The sequence below is a fragment of the Manduca sexta genome, chromosome 28, assembly GCF_014839805.1.
Source record: "Manduca sexta isolate Smith_Timp_Sample1 chromosome 28, JHU_Msex_v1.0, whole genome shotgun sequence".
Classification (NCBI taxonomy): domain Eukaryota; kingdom Metazoa; phylum Arthropoda; class Insecta; order Lepidoptera; family Sphingidae; genus Manduca; species Manduca sexta.
In genome coordinates, this window is record NC_051142.1 from 17,958,229 (window position 1) to 17,983,382 (window position 25,154).

Here is a 25,154-nt window from a genome sequence, read left to right on the forward strand (position 1 = left end):
GACTTAGAATCCAATGATTTATTTATAAATTGTCTACGAGCTGTCTCTATAACTATAAAACGTATATTTAGATATAGGTTATAGGTCAGAGTCGCTCTTGGCATGTTCGAATGTCGTATTAATTACAATGGCGTCCCGGATCTCCCAGAACTTGTTAATTGTGTTGGCATCATGATGGCGGATGCTTCGCGCGGGAAATCCTCCCAACGCGCCGACAAACCAGACTTCCCGTCTGTAAGGGTCACGTGTGTGGAATACTGGTGTTTTGGTAGTTTGGGTGGATCTATAGAATTATATTAACTGTTTTATTTATTTAATAAATCATTGGTTTTGCAATGTCCCACGGTTGGACATGCGCTTGCTATTGAAGAGGCTTACGACTTTGTTCACAGGTTTCCACACGATGATTACCTTCATTGTTAAAGCGCTTGATTTAATACTACATCATTAATGAACACAAATATAACTTCGTAAGAAACGAAGGTGAGTTTGCGTACCTTGGGGGCTGGGTTCGAACCCACCACCTTCGCCTCAGCAGTGCGTTCCATACCAGTTAGACCAACACCGTTTTTGTGTAAATAAGATGATTAAAAAACTTTGCTTTAAAATCTTGCAATGAATTTAAATTATAATTAACCAATGAGCGATTGATTTTTTTTGTTAATGTGTGACTACATGGATTCCGCAATAACCTCTTGGTAAGTTTAATTTGGTAAGATAATATTACAACATATAGGAAACGTATCATATTGTTGGACGCAAGATTTAAATTAAAATCCGCTAATGTGATTTATTAGGGACTTCCCTTTCTTTTGAAACCAAACCCTTGTACTTACATTTTACTCACTTCCGCAGGAAACGCCCATCTCAAAATAAGCTATTACACAAAAAATCCTACGTGACGAGTGAATCCCAAATTGAATCGTATAATTCGGACAATACGCTAACGTTGCAGACCGGACGGAAGTTTGACAATGCCGGTGCCGGACGCAGGGTAAACAAAATCTATTTTTACAATTGTGAAAAAATGTTACATTCCGGAAACTTATTGTTTATGGCTACACAAAATGTGTTATGAGAAAGAGACAATTAGGAGACAAAGGCTGGTGATTTCAAAGGAGCGACAAAGGACGGTCAAGTTTCTGTCGCCGACCAGTGGGCCGTCTGACGGTGTGCGAGCGCTATTGTTTCATACATGTATTGTAATTACTTAAATTATTATGATATCTAATGTTTTTGTCTCGGGACAACAGTTACTTAACAACGATGAATGTTCGGTATCTTATCTTCTTCATTTTTCAGAGTTTTATCTTCTTATTAATATTATAAATGCGTATATGTTTAGATGTTTTTCTTTTTCTTATGTTTTCACAAACAACGGATTTGGATGTTTGACACATGGGTAGACCATGTATTGGGTCAATAAAGGGCTACTTTTTATCTAGCTCCCATGGAAAATATGGATAGATAGGATTTATTGATCAAATTTTAAATAGATCGAACAGTGTTTTAGGGACTTTAGTGAGAAAGATTTTTCACGTGTTCGATATCTCTAGTAACACCTAGTCAAATATAATATCGACAGTTTCTACACCAGCAGATTACTACGCGCCTCGCGCAACAAGCCGCTACTCACTAATCATCTTCATTTCATTTTATCAACTACTCTACTACCAGCTTGTCACTATGAAAACTCACGATTGCAATGCAAAGCCGTCCAGATGATTCAAAGTTCTGTTGGAACTATTGCTGTAATGAACAAATAACGCTCATTAAATGTTAAAAATTATGTAAGTAAGTATATGGCGTTACTTTTACTTATTTTAGAGTTCCAAGATTAGAGATTTGCGAATATTTAAACATTACTAATAAACATATTAGTAAACATTTTGAATCAAAAATTAATTTATAATTATTATACTCTTTGTCTTAAAAAGGCTAAAAGTTATTTGTTCTGTACTTACCTACAATGAACAGAATATTCTACACACTGTATGAAATGATTTATTTGAATCTGTAAAATGTTATACATTATTTAGATTCCGTCAATATTAACTCTACCACCAGTTGGGAAAGCAGTTTTCACCAGAGAAGATCGGGCAAGAAACTCTGGTGTTGCTCTTTTCAATTAATTATGTACATATATATAAGTAATTTATTTATATTATTAATATTTATTTTTAAATATACTTAATAGCTACGTAGGTTTTATGGAAAGCTTAGAACAGAATAGCGCTTATCGAAATATTAGTGTGAATAAAAAAAAATCATGTCGTACAAACCTTTATAAAATTTTTGGATTGAGTAAACCTATTCTTAAGGTTTGTCTATATTTCTTAAACATTTTGAAATAATATTACGACAGACAGTGTTTGCTACCTTAGCTTATTCAGTTTCGGAGACAAAAAAAATGTTACCAACAATTTTGGCGGGAATTTTGCTTTACATTGTTTTTAACACGGGGTGATTTATGTTATGTAGTGGTATGGTTTAAAGTGTACCATAATCCTTAACATTAAATATGGTGCACAAAAAACATTGATGTAAGTGGTTTTAGTCCCATTTTTAGTGTTTTTGTCAGGGTTTCACTGTGGTCAGCATGTGTGGCATTTTTTCAGTTTCGTCGTGTGTGGTTCGTTATCCACTCTACTGGCGAGTAGGTAAGTTATTATTTCTAGGTAAAACTTTCCTGATAAGGTCTTCAGAACCATAATAATGCCGGATACGTCCAATCGATCCATAGCCGCAGACTGATTGTAAGTAGGCAATAAGTAAGAAACTTGTCAGAGTTAAAATTTATGTTTAATATGACGGTGGGATCGTCGACACCACGTGAATGTGGAGTAGAGACCATTAGTATAGACCTGTGCTCGAACCACAAACGGTCATCACTCATCAGGTTCTCCTTCGAGGGTAAACTTATGTGTCGTCGGGCCTGCTAAGACAAAAGTTCTTCAGAGTGTAATTATATTTTGTAGCGATCTCTTACCAGGATGTGAATTGAGAAATAGTGAAAACGATTAGGTTGTAAATAAAACGCACTGTCAAGGAAAATTACCTTTTATTTAAATTTCATTGTGCATACTTCGGTATATATAAAAAAATATGGCAAAATAAACGATAATAGAGCGTGCATCACGTAACGAAGCGTCGGTGGCACACGGTAGGAGCCCGGGGGCGAGGCGCCGTGGACTACACTGGGAATATCCCACCCTCACACGTTTCATATGCACGTAGTTACAGTCCATTTCACTTTGATTCAATTACACCTTCTCGAGATCCCCGTATGAAATTATGTTTTATTTCGAATCTCTCTCTAGCTATTTTAATACCCCAATTGCGAATCCGACTCTAAATTTCAGTTTTCATACAGACTATCCGGCACAAGACTTCACTTTTCGAATTAGCAACTTACAATCCCATGTTCATCACTTTTCATTGCGCACGCGGAACATGATTTTTAGTCCGGGATAGGATGGGGGACTGTTGAGTACATTTGTCAAAATGGCGGCAAATTAGTATACTTAAGTTCAGATATTACTTTCTATATCTTCCTAGGGAATAATTTAACTAAACCTAGAGCATAAAAAAGCTATACCTTTGTTCAAAAGCCATGATTAATCTAAAAAAAATATAGATTTTTTTTCCCGCCTATGTCACAACATGGCGGCGAATTAGCTCTATTAGAATAGAAGACTGCCAGCTATGCCTAGGCTAATTGTATTACAAAACCTAGTACATACTATATTCAAAGTCATATTTTAACAAAATGAACTTATTTGCCGTCATTCGGAACGGATACGGAGTTTTAGGACTTTAGTTTATCATGTATGCAAGAAGTTACTTAATTAGTAAACTGGTCTAATGATATTTTCGCCAGCGGTCGTAACACATTTTCAGGGGAAGAAATGGGGAAATGTATGTTAGGCGTTTTAGGTATTGAACCTGGATCCCAGTGTAGTCCAGGCGCGACAAGCCCGTGTGCCAGCTAAAGCGACGCGACAGAGCGTATGTACAGCGAGGGCAACCTCGCGTGCGTACGCCCAGCTGTGGGCGCGCGGGGCGGGGGCGAGTGTGCCGGCTGCGTGCTGTAGGGACGCTGACATACTTATACTGTGATCTTGTGATATTTAACGTCGGAGTAAACAAGACGCGAAAGTAACTGTTACAGCATACAAACAGAGTAATGTTTGTTGTTTTTTAGTTTTATAGAAATTTGAGACAATGATTGGAGGAAAATTACACTTTAAAAGGAGGTAATCTTAATTAAAGTACTGGGAATTATTGGTGAATTTAGCTTGCACTGAATGACAATCTTTACCTATTATTATCTGGAGGAAAACAAATAACTTAGGTATTGGACCATAGTTTAAGACAGCGACGATAGATACTATCTTTCTGTCGGAAGACTATATATTGGGGTACAAGATGAAATTAATTCATAATTTAAGCTATAGGGGATAGGTAGCAGAAGTATGAAAAATATTCATTATATTCAAACATTCTTTTACAAAGTGGAGGCTACTACTAATTTATTTTTAAAACCAGCTTTTCATTACAATTTTTCTCTCTTTCTCATTCTCTCTCTCTCGCTCTTTCCGATACAGTATAGAGACATACGTATAAATGAAGATATTGTTATAGGTTCTAAGAAGCTAAAGTATCTTTTATCAAATTATGTGGTCAGTGTATGACGTCACATGAAATGAAGACTAGCACGCGTGAAATACTAATTTCAAAATAAATATATAACTCATAAGAAATGCAAGCGAATTTGTTGAAATTAGATTTAAATAATGACGTAACGTTATCGGCGGCTCGGATCCTTTGGATCATTTTAGTGCTTACAATAATCAATGTTTTGCAATTCTTTTACCTTATATTAAATGCTTAAAGAGTGAAAAAGACAAAACACTGTTATTGAAATATATATGTGACTATTAAGGAACGATTCCTAAAGCCAGGTACACTCGCCTCCCCTCTCCAGCTATCAGCCTCAACCAAATAATATATACATTCAAACAGCCAGACAAAAATAATTATATAATCTTATTTAAATGTACTAATATAACGGCATCTTTTGTTTGTAAAGCTATATGTCGAGATTTTAGATACCCTCCCCCCGCCGCCTTCCGCCCCTAGCGCCTGCCGCCTCAGGCACATGTGACTGACTGAGCAAGTTAGCAAGTGGCGTATTTTGGAACTAATCAGAAAATGTATACAATGACCTGACAAAATTTGAAAATCGAATGAGTTTGCGACTACAGCGCCACCGCGATCAACTTATGCTTTGATAAATGATTAGCCGTCAGTCATATATGTCTGATATATACATATTTCGTTGGAATATAGACTTGGCAGTATTGATTTTTTAATTCTCACACTTCCATGATATCTAGGGAATATTACGAACCCAAAAGTCGGAGTCATAGCTTAACTAACACGTCACTGTGTCAATATTCCTGAAGGAGCTTAAGTTATTTTATGATTAAAGTGCTTTAACGACCATGATATTATTCTATATGTTGGAAAATGGGAATAAATAAGAAACCCTATAGGATAAAGTTGATTTAAAAACTACCCCAAATTCGACCACTAGTTTCATAATATCCCTCTTTTTGCGTGTGGGTAAAAATTCGAGATTAATAAGCAAGGACTTATAGCCCTTGAAGGGAAGATATGAGCCCAGCAGTGAGATATACACATTCCTAACTTATTAAACAATAAACATCGACAACAAAATACATCGTAATAAATTTATCGATAAAACCGAGTCAAATTTTAAAATATTTATCGACGTTTCGTCAATTTTTTAAAATAATTTAAATATATTAAGTCATATTAATACCATGATTTTATTCTAGTTTAGTATCGTCCACATTTTCGATATTTTCAAAAATATGTCGAATTATTATTTACAATTTCATAATTATAATGATTTTAAATAAAAAAATATTTAAAATTATAACATAAAGATAATAAAGTACAATTATGTACGTAAACTTTTTCATAATAATTATCGACGTATCGATATCTATAATTGGTATATCATTTCTCGTCACAAGTTACATATCCATTACCTCAAGAAGGTGACTTAGACGCAACCTAGACTTTGTTACAAACGTTTTAAAGATTGACAGTTTCTAACACAAGGTCTTTAGTTTTTCAAACATCCACTGCTGGAATCATAACCTTGTATTATTGAGGGCCACAGGTACGGTTAACCTTCGGTATGGTGCTGTATCGATGCTGCATCGCGTTTTGGGGATGTTTGCACCGAAACTACTTGCTTTCCTAATATCAAGGAGCTAAAGTTTTAACAGTCTTAGTTTTTATTTGAAAAGATATTTTATTTCTTCTATCAACAATTATTATTCCAAGACAACCAACAATAGATTAACTATGGTTAGTTGCAAAAACAACGCCGGTCTATAGGGCGATCGGGAATGGAAGAGGCGTTATACGAGTCGACATTTTATACATTCTTTTTGTAAATTATTAAGACTAAACTCGTCGTTGGTTGCTATCCTCTTGCCGGTCTTAGTAAATAGAAGGGGGAAGGAAGAATATTAACCTAATTTTGTAACACGCTATACAATTCATATCCACATAGCCTTAATACCCAAGGGTATTTACATTTCAACATCTCACTTATCTAAAATGGGAGAAATTTAAGGAGGGGGGAGGGCTACAATTTCGTATGATAATGACTAGGCATATAGGCGCGGTGGATGCCCTAAACCTCGAAGTCCCACCGCTGGGCATTGCCCACCGCTGGGCTTTGGCCCACCAAGTGGGCTTGAGAAGACATACGGCTCATAATAATTTTTTAACGAATGACTAGACAGTTGGCCCGAAATTTGGCGCGTGATGATATCCGCTGTGAGCGGGGGGCGTCGCGGTACGGCTCGCCCCCCAGTGGAGGGCGCCGGGGGGCGTCGGGGGCGTTCACAACGGCTGCCTCGCCGTCGCGTCACACGCTAGCGTCAGCACCTTTAAATAACATAAATGGTTTATTATTATGGTTTATATAAATATCGATATTTTTGATTTGCTTATTAATAAATTGAAGGATGGATGCGTTTTATCTGCAGTCGGACATGTAACGGTGGGTACATACTTATGGCGCTATAGAGAGCGGTCGGAAGCGTCGAGCGCGCGCAGCGTTGTGCGGCGGCGGCTGCGCGGGCGGCGCGGGCGCGGGCGCGGGCGCGTGCGCGGGGCCCGGCGCGGGCGGCGGCGAGCCCGACGACGACGAGCCGCACTCGCCGCCCGACTGTGGCGGCGACGACATCAGCAACGCCGGCACGCCGCGAGACGCGCTCCTGTCACAGGTGTGTCACGCTCATTACATTACTCATATGGAACTCAACTTATAAACTGTAGCCTGAGCACTTCAAAAAATTCAATTGGATATTTCAATAAAATTTTAAAACCAATTAAAAGCCACACTGAAAATATTCACTTCAACTGTGAGTAATATCGATATAACTACGTTCTATAAACTAGATGACAATATTGTAGTGATTTATTTGATAACAGGCGATAAACATATAGGCGATTATATTAACATGGTAATTACCTTGTTAATTTAATAATAATATTAATATAACAGTAACTGACCTGGAGTGGTGCTGCGGCGGTTGTCGGTGTCTGGGACGTGCGAAGCGTAAGTTCAGTTCCCGCGTGGGATCTACCGCGTATTTTTCATTTGCGTTCTGCCGCCGTCGTCTGAGTGCTGCAAAATATGTAAAAAAATAAGTTAAGATTTTTTTAAGATGTGTGAACCTAGAATAAAAATTTTCCTGTCATTAAAAGTTTGAATATTTGTTAACAATTTTATTATAGGTTTTGCTGGCGGCCCCGCCCGCGTGAAGAAGTTTTACCGGGAGAATAGTCTCGCTTCATATTTTCCCGGCATAAAAAGTAACTCATAGCAATTAGAAGAAATGTAGCTTTCTATTAGTGAAAAATATATCAACATCGTTTTAGTACTTCATGAGTTTAGTGCGTTCAAACAAACTTTTCAGCTATGTATATTAGTATAGATATGGCTATTGTATCATTTCTACGCGGGCGAATCCGCAAGAATACGACACAATTTTTATAAAAAATATAAATAACAAGAACTATGTATAGATAATTAAATGCTAGTAAGCAGTCTACTTGTTGTTGTTGTGACAAGCGTGAGTACGTACCGGGCGTGAGATCAGCGCAGAGCGGTCCGTCGCCGCTCCAGGAGGCGCACTTGGCGAGGCGGTTCTCGCCGGCCGTGGCGATCGGGATGCGCGACGTGCTCGCGCTGCCCGACGAGCGCTGCGCAACACCACACCACATCACATTACTTGCGAACAGTTTACTCGCGCAAGGGGGGGGGGGGGGTCAATGGAGGAAGCGATACGTCGTGATTCGACAAATCGAGAAGAGTACAATCATGTGAATTTATGTTTTTGGACGTCCATCAAGCAATTTTTTTGTAGTGTAAACGACGCTCTCCAACACGGACAAAGCACGTCGCGGGTGTATAAATGGTCAACTCACATCTCTGAGACTCTGCGAGCCGTCACCGGCCGCGTTTGCCGTTTCTTTCATTTCCTTCTTGATCGCCATGCTGCTTCTGAAAAATAAAAATAATGGTATATTCAAGAAGCTCCTTTTGTATTTACGTGTGCTAATGTTCTATAGAATATTGGTTACAAAGCTGCTGATGAGTATTCACCTGTCCGGTATGGCGTCAAGTCTTGTCCTCTCCACGGCCGGGCTTTGGCTCTTTTCGCCGCTGCGCGTTGATGACCTGAACACAATAACTACCAGTTAACACATCGATAGATAGTCTTATATTTCGAAGTATAAATTAGCCACCATCAACAGCTCCATCTGCCGGCTATACTTGAATCAACAGAAACTAGATTGGTTTCAAGACCTAACTTCTATTAACCGAAATTAATTTATTACTTAGTAATTAGTAATTTCTAAAACAAATTGATATGCGGGTGTTATCTTATTTATATGTCTAAACTTACATTCAAATGAATGGAGATATCAAACATTTTAAGAGATTACGTAGAGGTTATACCGTTTGTCTCTGTGGTGTTCGGTGGCGTCATAGTAGACGGAGGTCTCGTCGTGGTTCAGTCTCACTGGCTCGCCGCCGCTCACAACCGAGTGGATTTTTACTAAAACAAAATATGTATAATAAAAAAAGAAGTCCCTTAGCAGAAACAATTACAGTTGTTTACAGTTAGAATAATGTTAGTTGGACTGCTGAATTGAAAAATATTTAGATTGTAAATTAATACATGCGTACGTGGTTTCTCTTTTTGCTTTTTCATGGGTAAGCAGATGTGTTACACACCCGTATACTTCCGGGTATGTTAGCTCCCGTGTAATAGAGGTTAAGCCATTTGCAGGGGTCGATTAACGACGGATGCAGTTTAGTGCAGTAGAGTGTGTAGGTACCGGAGTGTCCCGGCGAGGCGTGGTCGGGCGGGCGCACGCGGATCTCCAGCCGGCTCGACACCGTGGCGCCCTCCGCCGCACGCGCCGCGCCGCCGCCGCCGCCACTGCCGCCGCCACTGCCGCCGCCTGCGCTGCGACTCGACGAACTCGACAGGCTCTGGGGGAACACAACGTTACAATCATTCTGTTACGTCTTTAGTGAGCGTCGAGGCTGAAACACTAACGCAGCCTACAAATGCACCATATGTAAAGAAATAAAAATAATAACACAATTAAAAATTTTGCTAAAAATACCAACAAGAAAATCAAATTAAAAATATTAATTTATGATCAAGTTTAACGCCCATTTCATCTACCAAAAGCGATTTATACACAAAATAAAAATTTTAGCCACCATTGCCTAATAAATTAAGGACTGATAAATGTAAAATGTATAACTAGACAAGCGCGACTGACCGGCAAGCTCAAGGCCCTGGCGGGTCTTGGCAGCTCGTCGTCGTGGTGGTGGCGGCTGGCGACGCCGCGCATGACGTCGACGCGGTAGCGCACGCCGGCGCCGCCCGCGCCGCCCTCGAACGACGCCTGCTGCACCAGCGGCGGCCGGAGCCAACGCACGTGAGACCCTACGGCACATTATATTTGGCACATTTAGTACAAATATATCAAAAACAACTGATCAATTTGAATCATAATTAAATTACTTGTAAGTTTAATAATTATTTTTCTCTAAGCTGATATGTTTTTCTTGTACACATTTTTCCTAGACTAAAAACGTAGGTTTCATGAACTTAGTTTTTGGTCTGCCTCCTGTAACCCTTTCTTTCCTCCTGATCACTACTAACTGTTATGACATTGTATGTAACTCAGCAACTGCTCAATTATCAAGACTATATTTATCAATGAAATATTTCTATTTTGCATGACTCACCTATAGCAGGTAAAGACCAACACCGGGGTAGCGTGGGCTGTAGATTCGGGTACGCTTCGATGCCAGGGATGTGCAGACACGAGGGCTGTTGTTTCCGGCGCGGGGTCGGTGCGGGTCTCCGGTTGGGGTCGCTCGTCTGTCGCATCGGCGGCGACGGCCGGCTGAGCGGCGGCGGGTTCGGCGACGGCGTCGTGGGCGGCGGGGATTTCTCTTGCACCTGGAAATTCATACGAATAATGTAAAGGTAAACACTATACGGTACAGTATACGGCATAAGTCATGATCTTAAAGGAGTCGTGAGGGAAGTGAGATCACGTATCTACAAACTGGACGTGTGAAGCATGTAAGCCTATAGACAGAGAACATTGTGCTGCATATCGGTGTGTTGTATTTAAACCGACATATAAACAATTTAGATATGACTCGTGTCTCTATCAGTATCAGTACAGTGGGCTGAAGTTGTAAGTTGAATGACCTGTGGTTGCGCAGGCGCAGGCGCTGTGGCGGGCACGTGCTGCGCGGTGTGCGTGGAGGGCTGCGAGGGCTGCGTGTGCAGCGTGTGGTGCTGCGAGTTGTGCAGCTGTGTGTGCTGCGTGTGCTGCGTGTGCTGCGTGTGCTGCGTGCAGGCGCGCGAGGCGCTCGACACGGCGCTGGCGGCGCGCGCGCGGTGCTCCGGCGACTGCGGACACAACGCGCTCAGTACTATGTCTAGCATCAGGGGTCAAACACGCTTACCGTGCTACAATAACAACTAAACACAATTAAAAATGTGCACGTGTCATTTAGATTAAGTCAATTTAAACATTTTTGATAAAAAAAAAAATATATATATATTTACTATAAAATTTCAGATACCAATTTTTTATAAATTCAGTTTACTAAATTCTATTTCTTTTTCCTAAGCACAACAAACTTAAATCGCCAACTACAAATTATAATTTAAAAAATAACTAATACCAACCTGCAACTGTTCCTGTTTCCATTCGTTGTCTGTGGTCTCCTCGGAATCATCGAACTGCGACTTCCACAGCGACACCAACGTGAGAGCACCGCCTTTTGTCACCTGATACAAATACAAAAAATATAAATTCCTTGAAATTTAGAAGTAATATTAATCTGCTATACACTTTCCTATTTAAACCGTAAGCGGAGAACTATCAAAACGTTAACTAATTATAATATTTGTACAAACCGTAAACTTACATAACAACTGCCCTAATGGCCTATTCTAATCCAGGTCAAATCGTGTTCAGGAGTTAGTTCGCCCCCTTATAATGTGGCAAAGAACATATCACGAGAGCAGTATTGTTTTATTGTGATTGGTCAAGAGACTGACACGTGATTCACGCATTAGTCTGTCGACCAATTACAATCAAGGAATTAAACTACACGGACCTCTGTGTCGTTTGTTTTGCAACACTACAAAAGCTTGTCTATATTTGTAATGGCAGGCTAGGTGTCTGATTATAGGCAGTTATCTGCATCTCATTAGTCGATAAATTTCGTGTGGTGAACGCGTATCTGACCTGCTGCAGCGCGGAGACGTTCTCGTCGTCCATGACGGCGAACTGTGTGTAGCTCTGGTCGGCGCGGGCGCGGGCGGCGCGGCGGCCGCCTGCGACACACATCACACTTACACCACTGTCGGGCGACGGGGGCAATACAGGTCACATGGGGCGTACGATAAATAATTTAACTTATTATACACATGTCATTTACAGTTTTTTTTTTCCTTTTAAAATAAGATTTTTCTTTGGTAATTTTAGTTACTCGACAGTGAAGTTATTATTTGGATTAAATAAGTACATTTATCACATAACGATAATACTTATTACTTTATAAAAAACACGAAAAAAGCTCTATTAAAAATACATAAAAAAGGTGGAAGAAACTAGGTTTTTTTTCTCATTAAAATAAGGATGAAAAAGGTGACTCATGATTAAAAAATGATGTCACTAAATACATGCGTCTGTCTAGTAAATAATATTATCATTTAGCGAAGAAGTACAACATTATACGATTATACATAATATCTATGAATTAAAGCCAAGACGCGATCAGAAACATGAATGATGGTGGTCGATGTTTTCATTTTGACTATTTATAACACAGGAGTAAGAAATTTAAATACAGATCTTTTGTCTATTATTTCCTAAGATCCCGAAGTACTTTTTAATAAACATAATGCACAGTACTTAATTTCTTACCACTGCATCAACTTGCAAGAACACAAATTCCTAAAATATTTATTGGCTACATAGCACCAGTGATGGACAATGTGTGAATGATCGAAAGTTTTGTTAATAGCGCCATCTAACGATTAATTAGATAATTGTTGAAACTAACCCCTCTTACCTCTCTTGAAATGCGTATCAGAATGTACGCTGTCCACGTCGGCCACTATTCGAGGACTAATGGCCTCGCCTGAAGACAGAAAATATAACGAATTTTGAAAAAAAAAATCTACCAAAATTTCGACTGTTTTGGCATATTTTGTCTGGTAACGTTGTCTAGTCAGAGCATGTTATTTTAAACCCATATTAAAGGAGAACTAGAGTATGTTTTCGGGTACTAATTTAAGGTATTTTTGTATATTTCGATATTATATTCTTAAATATAATATTTTATACTGCTTCAAGTTGCTATTAATGTTTCTATGGGTATTTTAAGTGTTTGTCAATATCTACCAGTAAGTATATTTAAGTTGGATTACTATTATTATTATTTTCGAAATATGAAATGAAATATATTGTACTGACCTGGCGTATGCGTGGTGTTGTGAGCCTGCAGGTCCTGCACGCAGGTGGGCGGCGCCGTCACCACGCGCAGCCGCGCCAGCGTCGGACCGCCGCCTGCGCACATACAACACCCATAAGCATTGCCAGAATAACATTTTCTTCGCAACTATTCACAAATGGACTTACAATAGCTCTGTAGTATGATCATCTAACTTTGATAGTATGACCATTTTTTTTAAGTGTTGTACTTGTATTATAATAAATAATACTGGAATAAAGAAATAGAATAAAATAACTACAATAAAGATACAAGCGTGAAAAAAATTCCAATAGTATATAGGATTCAGAGTACATTTTTAGTGCACGTGTACTTAATATGCACTGACCGGGTGCAGGCGCTCGCGGCTTGCACGGCGGCACGCTCTGTCTCTCCGGACGAGTGGCAGTTGTACCGGTTACTGCTGAGTTGCTTGTTTCCTGTAACAAGGATTATTATAACTATACGTGAAATAATCGTGTTATACGAAGTACGTAAGGAAAACTCACCAACGACAATAATATTTTCAGTGATGTAATCACTAGTGTTTCCAAAGAATATAATATTCCTGTCCATACCTTGGCATGTCTATCAGGCGATGGTGCAGGCGTGGTTCTTGTCTCGGGCTCCTTTTCTTGAGTAGGCTTTTCTGCAGTTGACTGTGGATACAAAAGAATTCCAAAATGAACCACCTATAACATATAAATTTTTATTGCTATATCGTATTATTATGACAATTTATTTTAAATGTTCACATTAAAATGCGTCAACAGTGCCATCTATGATTCGCGGTAAGAGTTATCGACTCACGTATCCATTGATGTGGTGCGCGTGCCGTGGCGAGGCGGGCTGCACTCTCTTCTCGACCGCCTTCTCCTTCTGCAGGTTGGTCTGCGTGTCGGTCGCGACCGCCGTGGTCGCTTCCGTCTCCAGACGCCGACGGGGCTGTTGCTGCAAAGAGAAAACGTTTCATTTTTTTAGTAATATAAATTAATTTGGGTATTTACTTAGCTGTTAATAATAATTTGTTAAAAATATTAAAATTTAATTTTGATATAAAATTTTTGATGAAGTGAAAGACAATATTTTGTGGTTTTGTGAATTGGTTAATATTTTGTTGATCTATGTTTATTTATTGTAACAAGCGGCACCGAGCCTTATAACTTGGGAAGTCAATAAGTGACATTGGCGTGTTAGTGTAGTATGTGGCGTGGGTACTGACGTGTTCCGGCGGCGCGTCGGCGGGCGCGGGCTCGGGCGCCGGCAGCAGCGCCGCGCGGCCGCGCACCGGACACACCGCCGCCTGCGCACACACACAGCGTTACTCATCACATTACACCACCCATATCGACTGCAGGGCGTACTAGCACCATCGTATTACTATCAATGGGGTCAGCTGCAGTTTTTTAATCCTAACACAACACACGGACTTCACAGACACCAACCACATTAACATTAAAATGTGTGACCAATGTGGGTATATTAATTTTGCATGTGACACCTACATCTATAAGTTTTACCCACAATTAAATTCTCCCAACATACAAATCTTACCAAAATCCTTTCGTTTGTTCAAAACAAATATGCCTGCAAGATGTTTAAATTTGTATAATAAGAACGACTCTAACAACAGTGAAGTAAAAAAACCTAGCACGGTAGACCATAGATATTAACATATGAACCTGTCATGTCAGGTGAGTGAATAGCATAGTCATAGATTTACGTGGTAACAAAATGTAAGCTATAGCCTGACGAAATAGAAAAATTCAAGAGCCTGACGCAACAGAATCATACAAGAGCCTGACGCGTCAGAAACCTAAGTAAGTATACCGATGACTCACATCCTTTTCCCAGTCGTAGGGGTCGGTGTCGCGGATGCCGCGGCGCTTGCAGCAGCGCTCGAGCAGCGACGTGAGCATGGCGTAGTCGGGCGTGTCGGCGTACTCCAGCTGCTGCACGTGCTCCAGGAACTGGCGCAGCTCCGACGGCAGGTGCTTCAGCAGCAGGCGGTGGTCGTACTTCTCCTTCATCAGGCCCACCTGCGGAACGAGACAAATTAAATTCCTTTATTCATTATGTAATCAATTAATAAGCTCTAAAATTGGTTATCAAAATATATTGGTGTCATCTAGTACGGTCTGGTTAAACCGACTTGCCAACTGGAATACAGCATTGCTTGCATATCTCTTTTTTTTTCTTCTGTCTACAATCCTGTCATACAATCCATGAATATTGTCGCGACATCTCCTTATTTAGCTAGTATTCAAAACGATTCAGCTTGTTTTTCTTCTATTTACATTGAAAAAAAGGAAGTTTTAAATTCTCTTAAAAACTGGATGTCACCAAGGGTTATGGTTCGGATGGTGTTCCGCCTTATTTTATAGTGAATTGTGCTAAGGAGCTATCAACTCCCCTACAATTAATTTTTAATACCTCGCTTATGACTGGTATTTTTCCCAACCAGTGGAAAATAGCAAAGGTTGTGCCAATTCCTAAAGCAGATTCAAAAGACATGGTTAGTAACTATAGACCGATATCTATTCTTCCAACCCTAGGTAAAGTATTTGAAGCAATAATATGTCCGAAATTAAAGGAGTACTTCAAGAAATATGTCTCAAATCGGCAACATGGCTTTATTTCAGGCAGATCTACATGTATCAATTTGGTGACATTTATTGAATACATTATGGAGTCATTAGATTCGAACAAACAAGTTGATGTAGTCTATATGGACTTCACCAAAGCGTTCGACAAAGTCTCTCATTGTGTGTTGATACAAAAGCTGTTGGTATATGGAATTTGTGGTTCGTTATTAAAATGGTTGAAGTCCTATTTAACTGACAGACTGTTTTACGTTGTTGCGAATGGGTATAAATCTGACGTGTATAATATCACTTCTGGTGTACCACAGGGTTCGCATTTGGGACCCTTGCTCTTCAATATCTTCATAAATGATGTTACGCATTGCTTTGTTAACACCCAACCCTTTCTTTTCGCTGATGACCTAAAGATTGCACGTGTTGTGGAATCTCAGCAGGATGCAGTGTTGCTTCAAAGGGATATAAACAGGTTCTTGGATTGGTGTGCTTGTAACCACATGGAATTAAACATTAAAAATGTTCCCAAATTACTTTCACGCGAAAATTACATTTGTACACCTTTGATTACAATTTTCATGCCGTAGCATTGACCAGAGTTGATTCGATTCGGGATCTGGGTATTATCCTTGACCAAAAAGTGACATTTCTTCCTTACATCAATTGCATAATAAATAAAGCCTCTAAGATACTCGGCTTTGTTATGAGAACTGCAAGAACATTTCGTAAAGTTAAAACTAAAATTTTGCTATATGAAAGTCTGGTTCGTTCCCTGCTTGAGTATTGTGTAATTGTGTGGCGTCCTCACTATGCAACCCATAGTTTACGACTGGAACGCATCCAGAAACGCTTTTTAAACTATCTGGCCAATTGTACACCCGCCGCCAAAGGAACCGTCAGCTACGTTGAAAGGCTAGAATTATTCGGGATTACCTCTTTAGAAAAGCGTCGAGATTTATTGGAACTTATGTTTTTATTTAAAATATTGCATGGTAATGTAAACAGCCCAGATTTACTGGCCAAAATTAATCTCAGAATTCCCCACAAACTTCCTAGATATCCAATAAAACTTCTAGGCCCACCTTTTCGTAGAACTGCATATGGATCAAATTCGCCTATCTCAAGATTATGTAATACCTACAATAACCATTCTAGTAAGATTGATCTGATTGGCACAAATCTACTTACATTTAAAAGGCAATTAAAACACCTTAGAAATACGTAGCTATGTAGTGCAATTAATATACATACTAAATATAACGTAAAAATTATTATTTTTTTGTAACGTTAGGTTATGAACATTGTTCACAAGTTATTATTATTTATTTATGTTTGTAGTAATCTTTCTGCTTTTTTTTTTTTTTTTTTGGGCGAAACGTCCTCTTTCTTTATTTGCATGAAGTGTTCGCTTTTTTATATTGTGCACTTAGTTTAATTATTTACTTTTGTATTTTGTAAATGTATTTTTGTATTTTCATTAGTGTAACAATTGTTTGTGAACCCATTAAAAATAAAAATAAAATAAAAATAAAATCTCTAGGCAATATAAGAAAGACTGTGGCAATTATAACTATCCTAAAGTATAATGACAATCCATACAATTACATTTTGTACTGAGTTAGTTTGTTTATACATACACAGAGTGAATACAGTAAAATTTACTTTTAACCTTATGAAATCATTACACCAAACATGAGGATGTGTAGACCCACCTGCTCCTTATCCTTAATCTTCCTCCACGGCAGCTGTCCGTTGACAAACTCGACCAGCATGTAGAAGAGCGACCACAGGTCGTCGTGGCGGCCCATCTCTTTGTTCTTGTGGGCGTTTATGGACGCGTAGCGGACCGTGCCTAGAACACAATGTTCGTCATGTATTTTAAGGCTTAGGTTTAAAAGGTCACTAAAAACAATATTACAGCTAAGATAGTGGCCACAAAAATATACTTTCTTATATTGATTGTGGATCTGGCATGCCAGAGTTTCAGTCTATATCTATACTATTATATAAAGCTGAAGAGTTTGTTTGTTTGTTTGTTTGTTTGAACGCGCTAATCTCAGGAACTACTGGTCCAAACTGAAAAAATCTTTTTGCGTTGGATAGCCCTATGTTCGTGGAGTGCTATAGGCTATATATCATCACGCTATACTCAATAGGAGCGGAGCAGTAATGCCTAATCTCAGGAACTATCGGTCCGAACTGAAAAATTCTTTTTGCGTTGGATAGCCCTTTGTTTGTGGAGTGCTATAGGCTATATATCATCACGCTATACCCAGTAGGAGCGGAGCAGTAATGGCTAATCTCAGGAACTACAGGTTCGAACTAAAAAAATCATTTTGTATTGGATAGCCCTTTGTTCGTGAAGTGCTATAGGCTATATATCATCACGCTATGACCAATAGGAGCAGAGCACTAACGGCTAATCTCAGAAACTAGGAGTTTGAACTGAATAATTCTTTTTGTGTTGGATAGCCCTTTGTTCCTGGAATGCTATAGGCTATATATATCAACACGATATGCCCAATAGGAGCGGAGCAGTAATCGCTAATCTCAGGAACTACCGGTTCGAACTGAAAAAATATTTTTGTGTTGGATAGCCCTTTGTTCCTGGAGTGCTATAGGTTATATATCGTCACGCTATAACCAATAGGAGCGGAGCAGTAATGAAACATGATGCAAAAAAAACGGGGACAATTTATTAGTTTTGAGAGCTTCTGTTGCGTGCGCTGCGTAAACGGTTAAAGTTATGCAACAATAATGTATGACGGGATTGTTCCTCTTAAAAAGTTCTACAAAAATATATCATAAAACAAAGTCCCCCGCTGCATCGGTCTGCCCGAACGTGTTAAACTCAAAAACTACCCAACGTATTAGGATAAAATTTGGTATGGAGACAGTTTGAGACCCTGGGAAGAACATAGGCTCCCGGGAAAATATATAGCGTGACTTTTATAACGGAAAACTTTAGCCCGAAAAACTTTATAACGCGGGCGGAGCCGCGGGCAAAAGCTAGTTATTGATAAAGGAAGTCGTCAAATCAAACACCATCTAAAATGAATTAGTGAGGTCACGTAATACGCTTGCTCTGTGTAATCTGGCACGCCAGGCACCCATCGCTAAAGGTTATTATAAATCGTAGTCTCACCTCTAAACCCGGCGGCGGCCCTGGGCGGCCGCACCTGGCCGTTGCTGGTGGTGTACTGGCGCGCCAGGCCGAAGTCCAGCATGTACACCTTGCGACAGTTGGACGGGTGCCGGCCGATACTGAAGTTGCTCTGAATAAATAACAACAAAATTTAGCTGCAGGTATTGGCCCGGATAGCGACCACCAAGGAATTACTTTTCCGTGCTCAATTTGTTTGAGTGTGTGTTGTGATCACTATCGGTGCGTTCAGTCAATTATTGTCAAGCCAAAAAGAAATAAGAAGATATACTTACAGGTTTAATATCCCTGTGCAGGAATCCTACTGAGTGTATAGAATCTATAGCTTTGAGTATTTGTAGTCCCAATCTGAAAAGAAAAAGATTTTATCACATTGTATGAAAATAACAATTTTTCACTCTGAGATATTACAGGGTTTTTCTGCTGAGTATCAGCTCGGAGTCTGAAATTTGTGCCCGATGTGGCGATAGGGTTGTCCCCATCTCATCATGGAGCTGAACACACATGGGATGCCCTGGTAATTCTGCCTTCTAATTCGAGAACAAACTGTTGTGCGTTTATTTTTTTATAAGTCTTTGAATGCAGAATACAATCAGGGTGGTGCCGGTCGGTAGAAGCACTCGAAGCGTACCTGAGCGTGGTGGAGAGTGAGAAGGCGCCGCGCGGCTGGGCGCGCCGCAGCTCGGCGAGGTTGCGTCCCTGCAGCTGCATCACCACGTAGTTGAACCGCGCGTTCCGACCGCAGCCGATGAAACGACACACGTGCTCCTTGCCTGAGAATACAACAACGTTATTTTAGCTCACGGCAATTATAACTAAAACTTCTTTGGAATTGTTGTAACTTGAAACTCGATGAAACGAAAATGAGTCACAATATTTGAAAAAGAAACAGCGTTCAACTGGCCTGCATGCTATATTTTGCATCCTTTTATTATTTTGAAGTGAAACTTCTTTGGAATTGTTGTAACTTGAAACTCGATGAAACGAAAATAAGTCACAATATTTGAAAAAGAAACAGCGTTCAACTGGCCTGCATGCTATATTTTGCATCCTTTTATTATTTTGAAGTGAAACTTCTTTGGAATTGTTGTAACTTGAAACTCGATGAAACGAAAATAAGTCACAATATTTGAAAAAGAAACAGCGTTCAACTGGCCTGCATGCTATATTTTGCATCCTTTTATTATTTTGAAGTGAAACTTCTTTGGAATTGTTGTAACTTGAAACTCGATGAAACGAAAATAAATCACAATATTTGAAAAAGAAACAGCGTTCAACTGGCCTGCATGCTATATTTTGCATCCTTTTATTATTTTGAAGTGAAACTTCTTTGGAATTGTTGTAACTTGAAACTCGATGAAACGAAAATGAGTCACAATATTTGAAAAAGAAACAGCGTTCAACTGGCCTGCATGCTATATTTTGCATCCTTTTATTATTTTGAAGTGAAACTTCTTTGGAATTGTTGTAACTTGAAACTCGATGAAACGGAAATAAGTCACAATATTTGAAAAAGAAACAGCGTTCAACTGGCCTGCATGCTATATTTTGCATCCTTTTATTATTTTGAAGTGAAACTTCTTTGGAATTGTTGTAACTTGAAACTCGATGAAACGGAAATGAGTCACAATATTTAAAAAAGAAACAGCGTTCAACTGGCCTGCATGCTATATTTTTGCATCCTTTTATTATTTTGAAGTGAAACTTCTTTGGAATTGTTGTGACTTGAAACTTAATAAAACGGAATTGCGTCACGATAAGGAAACAAACACATAAATCTATGTGTAAATATGAATATTTTAATGTCACTAATTAATTTTGCAAGTATGTTGAAGTATGCAAAAATAATAACCCTCACATTTACCCTAACACTCCTGATACTCTATATCCATTTCAATTACTCGTAGACTATTTTACAAAATTTCCACTTCCGCTATCCGTAAATTGCACACACACTTTTTTTATAATTATCAACCATCGAGAGACATTGTGGATTAGTTGGAATTCTTTAGGTATAAAAGATAATTATATATTATTAAAAGCATTAATAACAGTATAAATAATATAATTGTTATAGCACGGCAGCGGTGTTAATGAGAGTAAGGCTCGTGTAATACCTTGCAGTTTCTTGAGCACCGCTACCTCCATCTTGAGCACCTGTTTGGGCTGGCGCGCGGACTCCACCTTCAGCGCCACCTGCTCCTGGGTCACCAGGTCCAGACCCTCGTAAATTTCGCCGAAACCTCCACCGCCTATCTTCTTTACCACCTGCAATAATTATACTTTTAATAAGAATATAATCTCAAGTTTTTTTAGAAGGGTACAGAGTCCGGTCGTTTTAGCTTGGTCGGTTTGAAGTTAGTCACAAGTCCCGCTGTTCCGGCTAGTCTCCGGTAATAATTACGTTTTATCAAAACTTAAAGCTCCACAATATGAAAAGAATTTTGTATGTTTTCTAACCTAACCTAACGTTGCAGAATTATTTCTGCGATTATATGATTCGATCGCGTCAGTGTATCTATATTAGATTGAGTTGACATTGTGAGCTGACCTTCCATCGTTCCTTGACGACGTGTCCGGGCTGCAGCAGGTCCTCGGAGGCCATGGTGATGTGGTGCGCGCGGCGCGAGGTGTCGCGCGAGCCCGACCGCGACGCTCGACCGCCGAAGTTCGGGAGCGTGCGGGATCTACACACATACACGGCTTCTATACTCTACACGCAGCTGCATCACTATTTATATGCATATGCCACGAGGGTATTTATTAAAATAAATAAATATAGGTGAGTCATTAAAATAATATATGGGAAAATAACAATCTCAACGAAGATCAGTTGTGTACGCTGGATATATTATAGTGCACAAGCGTGTGTGCAATACACAAGCACTCTCTGTTCCTTCACTCTCATAGTCCGGTGAGAGAGTGAGTGCGATACTCTTACTCAGGTCGCGTACGGATTACATCGAGGCAGTAAAAAAAAAACAAATAGCCTCTAACAGTCTAGATACAATATATTTTGTAAGTAAATATAATACCAAATAAGTGTTCGCGTTTAGCTGAACAATGACTATTATTAATCACTACTTCAGTGAGTGAAAGATCACAATAATACAGAATAGAGTTTGTATCAATTACCTCAATAGCGGGTTAGGTTGTACTCTCGGAGTGCTGGCGGCTTGCTCTCGCCGCTCTTCCCTCTGGAACAACAACTAACTTATTATTCGATGGCATGCTATGATAGACATAACTGTATTGACCGAGTATTGGTAAGTGAAAGTTACTACCGAGACCCGAGGACTACAGTTTTAAATCTACAGTAAGAAGATATACTCCTGACTTTTCCAAATTCCTTTTACATCGTGAGTAACTATACCCTCGCTTTAACGGCGATGGAAAATATCGTAACAAAAACTGCATAACTGAGTTCCATAACAATTAAGAAGACATTCGTGCAATTTTACGTAATTTCTACTTTTAAAATAACTCACCATTTTTGTAACACATTGCAGAATCTGCAATACGGTTTGTTCCATGGATTTCATTATAATACTTTTATCGTAGTTAAGTATTAATTGCACTAGAAGTTCACAGTAGGTAGTACACCATGCGTACACTATCCAGTTGGATGCAAAACATATTCGACACCATTGATCCTTCTCATAAAATAATCTATTTTCAAGTGCACTAATGTCAATGAAACACTGCACAATGTGTATTTAATACATAAATCCGGGAAATTCGCCAAAAAAAAAATAATGACACGGCCTATAAAAATAATATAAGTTTTAGTACCAAACAAAACCTATTAATTTTTTATATTTTGACCAGCTTGTCAATCTTTTACTTATATATCACGGATAAACTGACCGCTACATGAATGTACAAATGACTGTCGGTCTTCACAATGTATCTACAATAGTACGCGTATGAAATTAGGGTTGGCTCAACACCGGAATTCACCGTTCGGAATTTCACTTTGACCGCAATGGGTTGGAAATTTTAGCACGTCCGGAATTTTTGTGATAAAAGCAATGGATAATGGAATTCTACCGTCACATACATATTACTTTGCATACACAATAAAAGCTTATACTGGCGTTGAATATTATATGATAGTACCTTGATATTAGAGTCTATGAGATTTTTACGATTGGTAGACTTCAAACTCGAAATTATGAACTCTCTAATGGGAAGTTTCCCCCATGTTTTGCATTAAAGTGAGTAAAAATTAATAAGGGCGTATTCAAATATATGCTTCAACCTGGGCAGTTATTTAAAAATTTTCCAAGCAATTTTAAACTTTTGTAAATACTAAATTACCTAATCTTCTATAAAGAACATATTACCTACAGAGAAATTGCGACATGAAAGGACATAAATCACAACCTACATGACGTTATATACAAAAAGCTTTTGAGTGACCGGAAAACACACCGGAAAACCATATTTTTCCATTAGACACACCATGGTGTCGCAATGTTTATCTATTTTATCCAAAGAAAAGTTCTAAAAGTCGGCAAAAGCATTTCAGGTCACATTTATAGGTTATCCAGAATATCATTTAGGTTTCTTATCAGCGTCCGCAGTACAACGGGAAACAAGAGGTTGCGGATTTCATTCGCACCTAGATAAAAATGTATCATTTCATCATTTTTTTCATCATGAACGGAATTTGATCATTTATTGTTTCGTAGCGTTTTACGGTTATTTGTACGCTACGAAAAAATATTCTTATTTTAATATTACAGATGCCGGAATTGTCTTGTTTGGTATCCAGTTATTTTCCTGCCAACCCTAAGTTATTTCCATAGCCTATAGAGACGGCGCGGGTATAATGTAATTATCGCCTCTCTGCCAGTGCTGCGACAAACACATTTACGATTTAGCATTACGTATTCACAACGTTCACGAGGAAGTTGTTAATATATTTTTGGCGTGATTTTAAACAAAAATATATTTATTCGTTTGGTAACAACGCATTCTATGAATAGTTCGCGTAATGCGTTACAAGTAAACCTTTTATTGTGTGATAGTAAGCTATGGAGGCCCGGTTTTGGAGTTTACAGGTGTTAACAGGTGTGAACGCGATAACAAAAAAACTAACCAGCAGATTTCGATGCAATTTGGTATAGAGATAGTTTAACATTTTGAGAAGGGCAGGGCATAAGCTACTTTCTAAAATATATAGCGAACCTATTATACCGGAAAATCTTTCACACAGGCGAAACCGTGAGCAATATTATAATTCGTCTCACCTGTGGTTCATGTCGACGCGGCCGCTGCGCCGGCGCCGCCGAGCCAGAGCCCTGCGAGGCGGTATCCGCTGACGAAGAAGACGATTCTGAAATAAAAAAAAACAATGGTAACACATTGCTAACCGTATAAACCTGACCAGGAACATAACGAACCTGTTTTTAAGGCCGCCATTTATGCTTATCGTTTTAATGTCAGCGTCAGGACATGAAATAGTTCATTCTTACGACAACACCCATAAATTCTAAGCTTTCGTTTTCAAATATATACGGACTAATTATATTATAAGTGATTATCAATAATTAATCAGTATACATACAAATTACAACCAAATTTTAACGGAAACGATAAATTGAATCAAGGACAAGTTATTCGGCGAGTTTTTTACAATCACCCAGTGCGCACGTCGCAACAGACGACTGTATGTTGTGACAATAAGGTGTATTTAGCATTCAATTATAGGAATTTACTTAACACTTATTACGAGCGTAGTGCACTGCAACGCTGGGTTAATTCAAGACGTGTTTACTATTAAGCGAACAACCAGGTTCCTGATACCCTATGTCTCATGGTATTTAGACAGTTCATAAAAAGCATGTAACGCAACTCATCGCGTTTATGAAAACTGAAATTGGCATACCGAATACCATTCCATGTTAATTTTACAAATGCGGCACGGCCATGTTAGGAGTTTACAGTCATCAATAATATGACGCCTGATCATCTCATCACTTATAAAATATTAGATTGAAGCGTACCTGATCTGTTAGATTGATGCGGCGCTTGCTGCTTGAAAGGGTTCTCCCTCTCGCAAGTCGGCTCCTGCTCCCTGCAACAAGGGAACAATCATTTAATACTCCAAAGTGTTTACCTGGTTTAGTAGCGAGAGATCGCGAAGTACTTCAGATGGATTAACTAGTTTTTTGTACTTTGCGTGTAGGTATCGTAGTCTTCTGTTGTTTACACGAAGCAAAACTCG

At 39.0% G+C, this 25,154-nt stretch overlaps 1 protein-coding gene across 7 annotated transcripts in view; it reads right to left on the reverse strand.

The window, feature by feature from the left end:
• Positions 1-3,044: 3,044 nt before the first annotated feature.
• The window catches only part of LOC115447044 (tau-tubulin kinase homolog Asator), a 65,120-nt gene continuing 43,010 nt past the window's right edge, over positions 3,045-25,154 (reverse strand). For 2 of the 7 annotated variants that reach the window (XM_030173955.2, XM_030173959.2), the window contains 29 exons: positions 24,934-25,004; positions 24,178-24,263; positions 22,058-22,119; positions 21,474-21,609; positions 21,040-21,190; positions 19,554-19,695; positions 19,198-19,270; positions 18,905-19,034; positions 17,472-17,611; positions 15,004-15,201; positions 14,385-14,465; positions 13,973-14,113; positions 13,741-13,821; positions 13,512-13,602; positions 13,147-13,239; positions 12,734-12,811; positions 11,914-12,002; positions 11,349-11,450; positions 10,863-11,066; positions 10,388-10,604; positions 9,916-10,082; positions 9,460-9,616; positions 9,077-9,176; positions 8,720-8,794; positions 8,542-8,617; positions 8,199-8,316; positions 7,624-7,738; positions 7,121-7,325; positions 3,045-6,993 (listed from right to left, as the gene is read on the reverse strand). In XM_030173955.2, the coding sequence (XP_030029815.2) occupies positions 7,121-7,325; positions 7,624-7,738; positions 8,199-8,316; positions 8,542-8,617; positions 8,720-8,794; positions 9,077-9,176; positions 9,460-9,616; positions 9,916-10,082; positions 10,388-10,604; positions 10,863-11,066; positions 11,349-11,450; positions 11,914-12,002; positions 12,734-12,811; positions 13,147-13,239; positions 13,512-13,602; positions 13,741-13,821; positions 13,973-14,113; positions 14,385-14,465; positions 15,004-15,201; positions 17,472-17,611; positions 18,905-19,034; positions 19,198-19,270; positions 19,554-19,695; positions 21,040-21,190; positions 21,474-21,609; positions 22,058-22,119; positions 24,178-24,263; positions 24,934-25,004 (3,379 nt within the window). In that variant the 3' untranslated portion in view covers positions 3,045-6,993. Of the gene's footprint in view, positions 6,994-7,120; positions 7,326-7,623; positions 7,739-8,198; positions 8,317-8,541; positions 8,618-8,719; positions 8,795-9,076; positions 9,177-9,459; positions 9,617-9,915; positions 10,083-10,387; positions 10,605-10,862; positions 11,067-11,348; positions 11,451-11,913; positions 12,003-12,733; positions 12,812-13,146; positions 13,240-13,511; positions 13,603-13,740; positions 13,822-13,972; positions 14,114-14,384; positions 14,466-15,003; positions 15,202-17,471; positions 17,612-18,904; positions 19,035-19,197; positions 19,271-19,553; positions 19,696-21,039; positions 21,191-21,473; positions 21,610-22,057; positions 22,132-22,410; positions 22,664-24,177; positions 24,264-24,933; positions 25,005-25,154 lie in introns of those variants that run through there. The other 5 variants (XM_030173953.2, XM_037444391.1, XM_030173960.2 and 2 more) reach the window with 4 other exon arrangements.